Here is a 14,619-nt window from a genome sequence, read left to right as displayed (position 1 = left end):
GTATTGAGTACATATACAGTAAATGAACATACTTTCCAGAAGGCCAACAATTCACTAAAAATGTTTTTTTTTTATTGGTCTTATGAAGTATTCTAATTTGTTGAGATAGTGAATTGGTGGGTTTTTGTTAAATGTGAGCCAAAATCATCACAATTAAAAGAACCCAAGACTTAAACTACTTCAGTCTGTGTGCATTGAATTTATTTAATACATGAGTTTCACAATTTGAGTTGAATTACAGAAATAAATGAACTTTTCCACGACATTCTAATTTATTGAGATGCACGTGTATATTTTTATTTCATATATGTTTTGTATATATTTGGATATCGCTGCTCATCTTTGATTATTTAATATTTTTGACATTTTACATTAATGGTAAAGTTATCTTTAACATGACATTGTCAAGTGACCTTTTGCCTAGATTACAACTTTGCAGATGCTTGGCATTCACAATGAATGTGTCCAGAGTTGAAAGAGAGTGACACACATCCTGCTGCTTTTAATCTGGCTGTCCTTTGAATATCACTTTCCGCTGGTCTCTGGAATAGAAGCTCATATTTCAGGATTGATCTTTTGATCCAAACCAGAGTTCTGGCTTACGGAGCCTGAGACTCAGTTTTATGAGGACTGGAATCACAGGTCTGGGGTGACTAAAGTCTAGCAAGATTTGCCATTGTCCAATACTTACTGTAGGAACTGCCGAATTAAATTTCAGCAGCTCAGGACAGATCTGATTTGCAAGAGCAGCCAGAAACGGGATCAAATCATTCTTTCAAAGCAAGATGGGTCTGGATTTTTAGAAATATGTTACCTTTGATGGGCTGCCAATTTGGCCATGATTGGAAAGATTGAGACACTAAATTTACCTAATTAAAAACTGAAGCTTGAGTGTTCAAAAAAATGTTTAATTAAAAATGTAATTGAAATTCTATCTATCTATCTATCTATCTATCTATCTATCTATCTATCTATCTATCTATCTATCTATCTATCTGTCTGTCTGTCTGTCTGTCTGTCTGTCTGTCTGTCTGTCTGTCTGTCTGTCTGTCTGTCTGTCTGTCTGTCTGTCTGTCTGTCTGTCTGTCTGTCTGTCTGTCTGTCATTGTCTTTCTGTCATTGTCTTTCTGTCATTGTCTTTCTGTCATTATCTATCTGTCTGTCATTATTTATGTCTGTCGATCTATCGTTTGTCTGTCTGTTATGTTTCTATCTATCTGTCTGTCTGTCTGTCATTGTCTGTCTGTCTGTCATTGTCTTTCTGTCATTATCTATCTGTCTGTCATTATTTATATGTCTGTCGATCTATCGTTTGTCTGTCTGTTATGTTTCTATCTATCTGTCTGTCTGTCATTATCTGTCTGTCTGTGTCTGTCTGTCATTATTTATCTGTCTGTCGATCTATCGTTTGTCTGTCTGTTGTTTCTATCTATCTGTCTGTCTGTCATTATCCTATCTATCTATGTATCTACCTATCTGTCTGTCTGTCTGTCATTATCTATCTGTCTGTCGATCTATCGTCTGTCTGTTATGTATCTTTCTATCTATCTGTCTGTCTGTCTGTCTCTGTCCATCTGTCTATCTGTCATTCTATCTATAATTCTTTCTTTCTACCTCTTTATCTCTATCAGTCTCTCATTTTATCTGTTCTTTCTATCTGTTTTTCTAGGACATTGGATGAGAGTGTTTATGGGATCTCTCGTTCTCTGGCTCAGCGGTACAGCATCCCTCTCTGGGAAGTGCACATGACGCACCTTGAGTTTCTGTTCACTGATAGCGGGTAAGACACTCATACTTTCTCTCTCTCTCACACACACACACACACAGCAGACTTTAGCACCACTCACACACTCAAGATTTACTGCACACACAACACTTTTTCAGAGAAATGAGCCTGCAAAACCTCAGTTACAAGCAATGTCTTCCACAAGTAACAGTTTTTATTTCCTCGACGTGAGGGCCCCCAGCAGGTCAGAACCTTGACCCCTGCGCTCTAGAGGCGCAGACAGAAGATTGCACGGATCGATTGCACAGACTGGCTTCCAGGCGATCGGTTTGTGCGATTTGCCAGATCTACAGTTTAGTAGCAGAGGCTAGAAAGCTCTTTGTTTTTTGAAGTAGTTTTGCAGTCAGTTTAATACAGCTTTGAAAATCCACACACAAACAACTTGCCACCTCTCCTGAGCTCGCTGCACGGTAAATTTGTCGCTGAATCATTGTTCAAAGCCTGGTCTAATCAACTCCCTCTCCATCTCTCACCGGGTTTAATCACCCTGAATATCTCTCTCTCCCTCCCTACACATAAACATACACTCATTTGACTTTGCTTATTTAGTACAGATTGCTTGGGTGAAACTGATTTACTGTGAATGATGTTTTTTCTTTTTCCCTTTTTTTCTTCGCCTGTGAGAGTCCTTGCATGCTCATTAGCATCCCCAAGGCTTCTGTTTTATTTGTTGGTTTGGGTTTTTTGTAGCTCTGTAGAACATGAAATCTCTAAAATTCCCCCCATCAAAGATGTTATCAAAGGAGAATGGCACCAGAGGGAGTTTGAGCAACTTTGGCAATTACTCAAAAGTTTTATTGTATTGCGGTTTCTGTTTGCTAATTTGTCAGCAAATAGGCTTTTCTGACTGATGAGGACTTGTAAACACATATTTTGCATCGTTTATATTATTTACTCAGTTTCCATGATTTGCATATGATGTGGTTATATAATGCAATTTCAAAGGCATTGAAAAAGGGCCAGTTCTTTGTTTTTTTCCTGGTAGTTGATTTTGTTTATTATGTCACAAGGCAGAGCAGAGTTATGTAAATGCTTAGATTTATTTTATTGCAAGAGGTAATTTGGTCTGGTAAGCATCTCCCTCAATTTTGGCCAGATTTATTGATACATATTCATTCGAAATGTGAAAGAGTTCAACCCTTTTGTCATACTGTATGTGAGCTTTAAAGCAGTCAGTAATCAGAACAAACTGGGCTAGTTTTTCTGAATCCTGCATAGGACAGATGGTCAGTCCAAAATTATGTTGCTTTCTCTAGACAGCTGCTTTGTCTATATCCATTTTCCCTTGATGCCAGCCTGATTGTTCAGTCTGCACCAAGTCATGTTTTTTTTCTCTGGTACTCTGTTGTCATATATTTAGTTTGGAGGCAAATAACATTGCAGTTTGTTTTACTCAGTTTATTTTTGTGCACTGATCATTGGGCTAAGCCAGGTTCTTGTTAGTCATTTTTAGTCATATTAGTCATGCTTTGGACCACCTGAATGGGCTCTTCTCAGGATTAATTTAATGGGAGCTTGAAAATAGTACTTGAGGTCACTCGGTTTTAGATATTTCCATTGGTTCCTTTTTCAATGCAGATTAATATACTGTTGGGTTTTGGCCTTTTTCAGCCCAGCGTGCATTGTTAGGTGCACTGTGTACCCTGAGGATACTCTTACAAAACTCTGCATGAATGGCTTCAAATGGCTTTTTATTCCAATTTTCAAATTCATGATTCAGTAGAAGACCCCACACTGACTGCCATGTAATGCATTAGCTTCTATAGCCGAATGCGTTTCGAGCCAGATTCTAATTGCTATTTCAAATTGGACAGACATTTTGTTGGCATCAAATGCCTTTTTTGCTTTCTTTTCCATTTTATTCATTAAGATGAGGTTTGCACTAAATTTCAACGAAAGATGCACATACGTTTGTAGCCTGGTTGCACCCTCTATGCTGTTGGACTCTGTTCACACCCTTGGAATGCCACTTAGACAATCAAATTAGATGACTGTAACTTCTTATATAATAATTTATATATATATACTGTGTGTGTGTATATATATATATATATATATATATATATATATATATATATATATATATATATATATATATATATATATATATATATATATATATATATATATATATATATATATATATATATATATATATATATATATATATATATATATATTGAAGAAGGTCAGTGATAGTGTCTCTGTCTGCCCTTGAGTGAAGAATTCAGTTTGAATTCTGTGTCTCTCACACACACACCCTTTATCCGTTCTTGGGTTTGTAATTGCAGCAGGAGACAGGATTAATGGCTGCTGTGTTTAGTGAAGTATTGATCCTGTTAAAAGCAGTTATTCTGTGTTAATAAGCAGACTGCAGTCAGAGGCTCCTCTTTCCCTCTCTTTATCTCTCCCCTGCCGCATTTCCTTCCTGTAATTTCTGTCCTACCTGTTTTGTCTCTGCTATCTTCTTTCTCTTTTCCTCACTTTGTTCTGGCCTATTGTTGTTTTCCAGCTTGTGTTGCATTCCTCTCTCTGCATTGCTCTTTCTGTCTCTCTTTCTTGCCCCAGGACATCGTGCCTCCAGCCAGTATAGTCATATCCATTAAACATGAGTTAAGGTCCATAGGGTTTACGCTCTGTAGACAATGGATAGGTGTTGGGCTCTGTCCAAATGGCCACATGCACCCTGCAGCTTTACTCATTTTGTTGCATTAACGCTGAATATGATTAGCTGTAACACAATAAGAACATGCAGGAACAGTGTTTACCTACACAAATGTTAAGACCTGTATGTACCTTTCTGTATGTTTTGTCTTTAATAGTGGCACACAGAGGGCTCAAACCTGTTTGTTCTGTAATCTAAAAGTATTTATATTCAAATATAAAGCAGTTACTGTAATGTGTAATATTTCAAAGTTTGCTATTTTTACTGTACCTTTAATCAAATAAGAGACTTTTAAATCAACATTTAAAAAATCTTACCGACACCATGGTTCTAACAATAGAAATGCGATTTATGCCTCTAATATTCTATTGAAAGTAATGGGAAAGTAAAGTGTCTTATAGTAACTGATTTGCGGTGCTGCGCCCCCATGTATTTTTGCATATTTTTACACTAAATGTAATTAGAGCTTCAACAAGAACCTATGAATGCATAAACATGAACAGCTGACTTCTAAGCATGCTAACACATTTTAGGTTCCTCCATCAGCATTTTAGTGGAGTTTATGTGAGCAATTTACTGTGTCATTTGAAAACTTTTACTTTTTATTTCAGCCGTTATCTTATAGACTTGCTTGCATTTTAGATCATTGTCTTGCATTGTCCAAAACAATCAAAAAAATGCCAATAACAATGTTTAAAATGTGCAAACGCAGAAAAGTCAAAAGCAAAGACTTTTTTTAAGTGGCCTTTTTCTCTGCCCCTGTGGAGGTCTACGCAACCCACTTATCTGACTCCATCTTTTATTTCCTGGCCTGTTTGCGAGTCAGCATGCTTTTTATGTCTTTTCCCTCTCTTTTTGTCTACGACTCTTTCTCCAACCCCTTCCCTCTCACATGTTACGCCCTCACGTACAGCATCAGCAGACCTGCTGGATAAATGGACTTGGCAGTCATTGAAGGTTCGCATAGTAATTTATTGATAACCTAACTCTATAAAACATTTCCATGCATCAGAATTGCTATGGGATATTTCTGTGGTGCAGTAAAGCTGTTTATCTTTACTGAAAAGCCATTCAATTAGAGCGAGGTGGAGGGCCAGTCCGCACGCCTGCTTATGAAGTCACCGTAGAGATAAATTATGGAAATCAGAGCAGCGCTAACATAAAACACGACACCCATAGAATCCAAACCTGACATCAGATTTATGGTGGGTCAGTAAACGCTGGCCATAAGCTATAATTCACTGCTTGAAAATTATTATTTTTTTGGTCCTGGAAGTGGTCAAACCACAGTGAATAAAGTTTAATGGACTTGAAGTAGTTTGACGAAGTTCTTTTAGATTAAACAAAATCAATTCTCCAGCACGAGTGGGCCATCACAGCATATTAACTACGACCTTAATGTACCTCATCTGGATCGGGGGACAATTGGGGGGAAAAATGCCTGTGCATTGCCTTAATTGATTCTCTACAAGCAATTTGCAAAGGTTGAGTGATCACTGCTTCAACAGACCTTGGTTACGACTGCTCATTGTCTCGTTTCTATCACCTTCCAGTCTTGCATCTCCATCCATCTTTCATTTCTGTCTTCCTTCAGGCTTTCCACCAAAGACATCGAGGACAGGACTGAGGCTCTGGGCCTGTTTGAGACTCTAAAGACCGACCCAGAGTCATTCTACACGCACATGACTAAATATGTGCACCCCAGTATAGCTGGAACAGACCAGCTCCGACTCCTCTTCTACTTCACTCTTCTAGAGAACTGCAGCTGCACAAACTACTTCCCTCAATCTGCTATGAAGCCCGACACGCACCTCAAGCTGCTCAAGAAGCTCAAAGCCGTCGCCATCGGTGAGTAACAGCCAAAGTCTAAACAAACGGATCAGATTTCATCATTTCCAAAATGGTAGTCAGATTTAAAGATCCGATTTGAAAGCTAAATCAGGATTTTTTTACACTGTGAACAAAGCCTGTGTTGCAAAATCATTGGTTGCAGCCGGCAGTGAAATGACTGTAAAATTGTTGTAAAGAAAAGAGGGTTCAATCGATACCTAGCCGACCTGGTAACACAAATGAAGCAATAAATCAGCTCCTGCTTGCAAGCATGTCAATCAACACCATAACCAGAAATTTCCCATGTAATGACACATCTCTCTCCAGCTGAGACAACAGGAAATGGGTCGCTGAGCTGTGAGGGTGCCAATGAAAGTAATAGAGGAATGTTAATTAGCCCGCATACAATACATTTTTGTTCTTTGCTGATAAGAAAAGAAAGATTATTGTGAAGCACATGAGACATGGAGTGAGGTTTGAATGAGTTCATTAGCTACCCCTCTCTCTCTCTCTCTCTCTCTCTCTGTAGTAGTGTTTTTTTTTAATGCTGCATTCCAATTAATATCAATCAAACTGCAGTTTGATTGTTTTGATTAAATAACAAAAAAAAAAAAACCCCAGCAAACTAACACAATAAAACACAATAAAAACATAACTCAAAAAACATGATTTATGAAAATTAATGTCAAATAAACTCTTCATATGATTACATGTGCCTGCAGTTAGTAATTACACACACACACATATACATATGTATGTGTAAGGGATAATCAACGGCTAGCTGTGCATTAAACGATTTGAATGCACGACGTGGAGGCGAAGAACCACCCGACGCGCAGCCTCTGCGAAGTGCATTCAAATCGTTTAATGCACAGCTAGCCGTTGATTATCCTGTTTATGCCATGGTCATTTCCCAGCATTCACATATTAACCCTTGTGCGGTCTTCATGTTTGGTTATGCACTCATGGTCTTTGGGGTCTCTAGAGACCCCAGGCAACAAAATGTAATTTTGTAACAAAATATATATACTTTTTTTTAAATAAATGTAATTTTACTCTGTTTATTAATGTTTTTACTCCACATTTGTGTAGTTTTTGGAGGATTTATGATATTTTTTACATTTATATAAATACATTTTAAAAAAAATTTATTTATAGATTTTTATACAAAAAACAGCTTTTTATGTAAAATTCACTTTATAAAAGACCCACATTTCTAACTTTCATTCATGGGGATAACATGGATCATTTGACATGGTTTGGTGTAAAATTTTTGCCCATATTTTGGAAATTGCACTTTCAAAAGTAAAAAATTATCATTTTTACCAGTAGATGGCTGCAGAGCTCCACTATTTGCTATTTGCTATTTGACCAACTGAAAGATATCTTTTCACAAGTTTTTTTAGTTGGATTCATATCTACATATTATGAAATCACAATTATAACAAAAATTACTTTTTGTCAAAGTTTTGCATTTTTAGAACTGAAAAAAACAGTTTTTCAATGTTACATTATGATTCGAATCAAACCTGAACATTAATAAACAGAGTAAAATTACATTTGTTTAAAAAAAACAATTATTTTGTTGCCTGGGGTCTCTAGAGACCCCAAAGACCATAAGTGTGACTTTTTTTTCACACTAACATAAAATCAAGAAATCATTCCAATTTTTTTTTTTATTTATCTAGAAAGTGTTGACTACCGTACAAAGTCTCATGCCATTCGGACAAATAGAACATTTTTTAAAAATTTAGAAAACGTCATTTGCGGGTCAAAAAGACCCCGAAGTATGCACAAGATGTTAATAATATTTGCGCTGCAATATTTGATCGGAACGATAAAAATGACGGTTATTTTCGTCTGTATTACTATTCAACTGTAACTGTATGTTACTATGGTTACCAATGTTTATAGGAAGCGCATTAATATAGAACGTGATTAAACTGACCTGGAACTACCTGTGCAGTTAAACGAATTTGATCAACACCTGCCAGCCAATCAAAATCGAGTATTCAGACAGACCATGGCATATATATATATATATATATATATATATATATATATGTATGTATATGTATGTGTGTGTATATATATATATATGTGTATATATATATATATATGTATATATATGTGTGTATATATATATATATATGTATATATATGTATATATACAGAGAGAGAGAATGAAATTAGATGCAGCAAGGATGCATTAAGTTTATCAAAAGTGACAGTAAAGACATTTATAATAATACACAGGATTTCAGTTTCAAGGAAATGCTGTATTTATGAACTTTCTATTCATCAAAGAAGCCAGAAAAACATGTAGCACAATTCCCACAAAAATATTAAAGTGTTTGTTCACCCAAAAATGAAAATTGTCATCAATTACTCACCCTCATGTCGTTCCAAACCCGTAAGACCTTTGTTCATCTTCAGAACACAAATTAAGATATTTTTGATGAAATCTGAGAGCTTTCGGACCCTCCATAGGCAGCAATGCAACTGACACGTTCAAGGCCCAGAAAGGTAGTAAGGACATAATTAAAATAGTCCTTCTGACACAGAAGAGAAGAATTGTTGAATACAGTCATTATTTTTGTGACTGATGTCGCATGGACTATTTTAATAATGTCCTTACTGTCTTTCTGGGCCTTGCACGTTCTCAGAAAGCTCTCAGATTTTATCAAAAATATCTTACTTTGTGTTCCAAAGATGAACGAAGGTCTTACAGGCTTGAAACAACATGAGGGTGAGTAATTAATGGCAGAATTTTCATTTTTGGGTGAACTATCCCTTTAAGCATCACAACTGTTTTCAAACATAATAGAATGATTACTGAAGGATCAATGTCTTTTAAAAATTGTGCTTTGCTGTCATATGAACTAATTACTAATTAACATACATGATTAAATAGAAAATATTGTAATATTTCTTCACAATATTACAGTTTTGACTATTTATTCAATCCACTAGATATGGCGAGCGCAAGAGAGTTCTATTAAAAATGTTTTAAAAATCTTAACAGTGCCAAGCTTTTGAACAGTATACCATCTATTGTTTATAGTCTTATACTAAAATATTATGGTCCTGAGTTGATTTGTCACTTCTTAAACATCATAAAAATACCTTAAATAAGACAGACTTTTGACTCACTGTAGTTCCAAAGAGTTAGAACTAATGACGTCTGCTGCTTTAACCTTGATAATCTTGGAAAGAGTGTTTTGAGAGGTCAGGAGGGAGTTTGTCAGAGTTTTCACACCACAGTCTCTTCTGTCTCAACTGATACCTTCCCTCTACACTCACTCTCACTTAGTAGGCACCGTAAACACACTCTGTCTCATACATGCTCCGAGACACAGTCCTGTAAAGACTGTTCATAGCATCTGCCACAACCCAAGGGAGCGAGATAGCACCTTTTTTCCCACATCTCTGTCTGTTAGAGTGTATGTGTGTATTGAATGCCCTTCTGGCCCCTGTGGTGAGATGGGCCCATTCTCAGAGGCAGTTGTTTCAATATTTAATGCCTTGTGTGTCAGTGCAATGTTGCCTGTCTGACTTGATATATCCTGGAGGATATATCAGTAAAGAAAAATAACTCTTTTGTAGACTTAAAAGTATGTGCCTATACGGAAATTGATTAAAGACAATGAGCTCACCTATCCTGAGAAATATTCATTGCAGAAAAAGTGTGACAACTAGCCCCAGCCTGTATTCTGTATGTTGCTGGAATCATAATGTCTTGTTCTTTAGGTCTGGACTATAAGAAGTTGACAGATGAGGATTCCGATCCTTTGAAAGCTCTGGAGCCAGTACTGACCAGCCAGAACGTCCTGTCAATCTCCAAACTGGCCCCTCGAATCCCCCAGAAGGGAGGTGAAGCGCTTACCTCTAGCGCTGTACATGCCACCTGGCTTCATAAACTGTTCTGGGAAGGGGATCAGCATGTGCTGAAAAAAGCCCCCCAGACTGATCACGACTTCCTGCATGCCTATGACACCTGTGCCAAATACTTTGACCGACTTCTGCCCGTAGATTCTGTTAACTTCTTGGATGCCATTACCTTTTCCCCTGAAGCAGCCAATAAGGTGAGTCTAATGCAGAAAATGTGTGGGTTTTGAGGGTTTTTTTGGAGGTTTGCTAAGTTCTACTCTCCTCTCAAATCCTCTCATAAAAAAATATTTGACAAAAATTCCAGTGAGTACAAGACAAGATTATAAATGTATCCGTATCTATAAGCAAATAGCTGTTTTTATTTTAAATACAGTCAGTCAAATGCATGATCATTTTAATTATTCGCCTCTTGTATTTGCTTCCATTTGCCCATTTGACTGCTTATTGGAGGATTAGGAGGGCCGCTTAAAACTTTTACAAATTTAAAATTGATTATCACTGTATTGCATAAACATAAATATATAGAAAAATATATATAATAAAAAAGTATTTAAAACAAATATTTTAATTGCAATTTAAAAGGTGCAATTAAAATGATTTATTAATGTACTTTTTTATTGTTTTATTGTTATATATAACATTTTAAACTCAAAACAAATAAATAGTTTTAAATGTCTAATTTTAAATTTTTTGTTTATTTTACTGTTACATAACTGTTACATATCAATTTAGTCCCTTTGAAATTTATTTTTATTTGAAAAATATGTAAATAAATGACATTTTTAATTTAATTTTAATTTGACCAATCAGTATATGTATTTGAAACTATAAAAAGGCAAACGGCCACTGCCTTTTCCATTTAAAAATGTTAATGTATTTTCCACATTGTATCCACTTAATGGCATCAAATCAGAAATGCTCTCATAGACTCATAGTGAAGCACAATGCCAGATTGACATGTTTAAAGTCTGTTGTCCAATTACCATGAATCATTCAAATCAACACATGCACACGTACAGTGAGGAAAATAAGTATTTGAACACCCTGCTATTTTGCAAGTTCTCCCACTTAGAAATCATGGAGGGGTCTGAAATTGTCATCGTAGGTGCATGTCCACTGTGAGAGACATAATCTAAAAAAAAAAATCCAGAAATCACAATGTATGACTCTTTAACTATTTATTTGTATGATACAGCTGCAAATAAGTATTTGAACACCTGTCTATCAGCTAGAATTCTGACCCTCAAAGACCTGTTAGTCTGCCTTTAAAATGTCCACCTCCACTCCATTTATTATCCTAAATTAGATGCACCTGTTTGAGGTCGTTAGCTGCATAAAGACACCTGTCCACCCCATACAATCAGTAAGAATCCAACTACTAACATGGCCAAGACCAAAGAGCTGTCCAAAGACACTAGAGACAAATTGTACACCTCCACAAGGCTGGAAAGGGCTACAGGAAATTGCCAAGCAGCTTGGTGAAAAAAGGTCCACTGTTGGAGCAATCATTAGAAAATGGAAGAAGCTAAACATGACTGTCAATCTCCCTCGGACTGGGGCTCCATGCAAGATCTCACCTCGTGGGGTCTCAATGATCCTAAGAAAGGTGAGAAATCAGCCCAGAACAACACGGGAGGAGCTGGTCAATGACCTGAAAAGAGCTGGGACCACCGTTTCCAAGGTTACTGTTGGTAATACACTAAGGCGTCATGGTTTGAAATCATGCATGGCACGGAAGGTTCCCCTGCTTAAACCAGCACATGTCCAGGCCCGACTTAAGTTTGCCAATGACCATTTGGATGATCCAGAGGAGTCATGGGAGAAAGTCATGTGGTCAGATGAGACCAAAATAGAACTTTTGGTCATAATTCCACTAAACGTGTTTGGAGGAAGAAGAATGATGAGTACCATCCCAAGAACACCATCCCTACTGTGAAGCATGGGGTGGTAGCATCATGCTTTGGGGTGTTTTTCTGCACATGGGACAGGGCGACTGCACTGTATTAAGGAGAGGATGACCGGGGCCATGTATTGTGAGATTTTGGGGAACAACCTCCTTCCCTCAGTTAGAGCATTGAAGATGGGTCGAGGCTGGGTCTTCCAACATGACAATGACCAAGCACACAGCCAGGATAACCAAGGAGTGGCTCTGTAAGAAGCATATCAAGGTTCTGGCGTGGCCTAGCCAGTCTCCAGACCTAAACCCAATAGAGAATCTTTGGAGGAGCTCAAACTCCGTGTTTCTCAGCGACAGGCCAGAAACCTGACTGATCTAGAGAAGATCTGTATGGAGGTGGGCCAAAATCCCTCCTGCAGTGTGTGCAAACCTGGTGAAAAACTACAGGAAACGTTTGACCTCTGTAATTGCAAACAAAGGCTACTGTACCAAATATTAACATTGATTTTCTCAGGTGTTCAAATACTTATTTGCAGCTGTATCATACAAATAAATAGTTAAAAATCATACATTGTGATTTCTGGATTTTTTTTAGATTATGTCTCTCACAGTGGACATGCACCTACGATGACAATTTCAGACCCCTCCATGATTTCTAAGTGGGAGAACTTGCAAAATAGCAGGGTGTTCAAATACTTATTTTCCTCACTGTATGTGCCATAACTTATGTATATGGTGTGTTCACAGACTTCTCTGGACATGTTCATGTCTACTAAGTGCTGTGTGATGTTTTAGCACCTCTCATTTCTTCCTGTCTCTCACAGAGGGCTTCATTTTCTATTTATTCTGCCTGCAAGTCAAACATCCACGTGCATACAAAAAAGACACATACGCATGGCCCTGTGGCAAACATCCTAAATGAGCCTCTGTAATCAAAAGGCTAATCGCTGATGCTCAGTGGCCCCTGGAGTGTTCAGATGATGTTATTGTAATGATTGTTATGTTGATATAATGTTATAATGATTAGAGTTTGCAGAAAGCAAGTTACAAACACTCATTGCCATAAACACACACCCACTCCCACCATTAAGGTGAGAGCCGCATTGATTTGGTGCTCAAGAATACCACAGGGAAAAGCAACCAATGACATCTGCCATGCTTCTGCCTTAGACTGTGTGTGAACCGTAAGTAAATACAGTTAACGTACGTGCGCGTGTGTGTAAATGACAGCAGGAGAGCGTGGGAGGGGAGTGTTGGAGGTAAACAGTATAAGAACGAATCCAGGCATGTGAAGTGTTCTCAGCGAGATGAATCTGGATGAGATATGGGATGAGACCGAATTATGCGACATCATTGCTGTTGGGGATTATAATAGTAGATATGCAGCAGAATAACGGCCCATTGCTGACTGAATGTTATTATAAGCAGAAAAGCATGAGCATGTTTCTCCATTTTAGGTTGTGGGCCAATTCTGGGTAGCTTCTGCTATATTGAGTCACCTGTGGGTGACTATTAAAAGCCATTTAGAATTTAGTTTTATTCACTATTATGGGGATTATTTATTACAGTAACAATGATGAAAAACTGCTTGTACATGTGAACTTCATAGATAGTTTCATGATGTTACTGACATTTTGAAAATACTAAATAGGGATCCAAAATAGGGATGTGCAGATAAACTTGTCAGTCTCACTAATCAGTTACAGTATTTGGTTTGTGGAAAACTAGTTTATATTTTTGAATAATTATAGTTTTGAACCATATTTATTGATAAAAGTGCTAAACAAATCAATTCAAATTCAACTGCAATTGTTTCACTTCAGGTATATACATGAGAATATTTTCCATATAATATTTAAATAATTTACTTTAAATAAAAAATGTGGGTAACACTTGAAGCCTTTACGTATAATTGCATTATAAAAAGTAGTTTTAATGCATTAATTATGCCTTGTAATGCACCTTATAATGCATTGTACAATCTCATGAATAATTGTAACCACAGTTAATACATATCAATTCATTGTTTCACTATGCATTTTAAATTCAATTATAATTATTTACGACAAGATGTTACAATGCGTATTATGAATAATTATAATGCTTTAAACTCTTTAATAATCATTTATAAATCATTATACATAAATGTCAATATAATAAAGTGGCATTGTTTCTTTTTTGTTTATATACCTTTTATAATGAAATAGGAAATTTGTATTTCAAATAAATGCTGCTCTTTCGAACTTTATTTCCATCAAAAAATCCTGAAAAAAAATTATTTATTGCAGTTTCCACAAACATAGTAAGCAGCACAGGCTGTTTTCAATATTGATGATAAGAAATTTCTTGAGCACTATTTCAGCTTATACTAATCATTTCTAAAGTATTATTATGTATGTATTAAAATTGAAAATGAATTACATCAGAAAAATGTTTTTGTTGTTGTTTTTTTTTGTGCTTGTATTTACCATTATCACTTTTTTAATGTATTTTTGATCAAATAAATGCTCCAAAGTGAGCATAAGAGACTTCTTTCAAAAAGATGATAAA

The 14,619-nt window shown here is 36.5% G+C and overlaps 1 protein-coding gene across 1 annotated transcript in view; it reads left to right on the top strand.

The window, feature by feature from the left end:
- The window catches only part of nbas (NBAS subunit of NRZ tethering complex), a 183,363-nt gene that overhangs the window by 115,331 nt on the left and 53,413 nt on the right, over positions 1–14,619 (top strand). Inside the window, 3 exon segments of the mRNA XM_058755173.1 lie at positions 1,670–1,780; positions 6,046–6,299; positions 10,032–10,366. Coding sequence (XP_058611156.1) covers positions 1,670–1,780; positions 6,046–6,299; positions 10,032–10,366 — 700 coding nt within the window.

The sequence above is a fragment of the Onychostoma macrolepis genome, chromosome 20 (assembly GCF_012432095.1).
Source record: "Onychostoma macrolepis isolate SWU-2019 chromosome 20, ASM1243209v1, whole genome shotgun sequence".
NCBI classification, from domain to species: Eukaryota; Metazoa; Chordata; class Actinopteri; order Cypriniformes; family Cyprinidae; genus Onychostoma; species Onychostoma macrolepis.
Note: the sequence above shows the minus strand (reverse complement) of the source record. Positions and strands in the feature narration are given on the sequence as shown.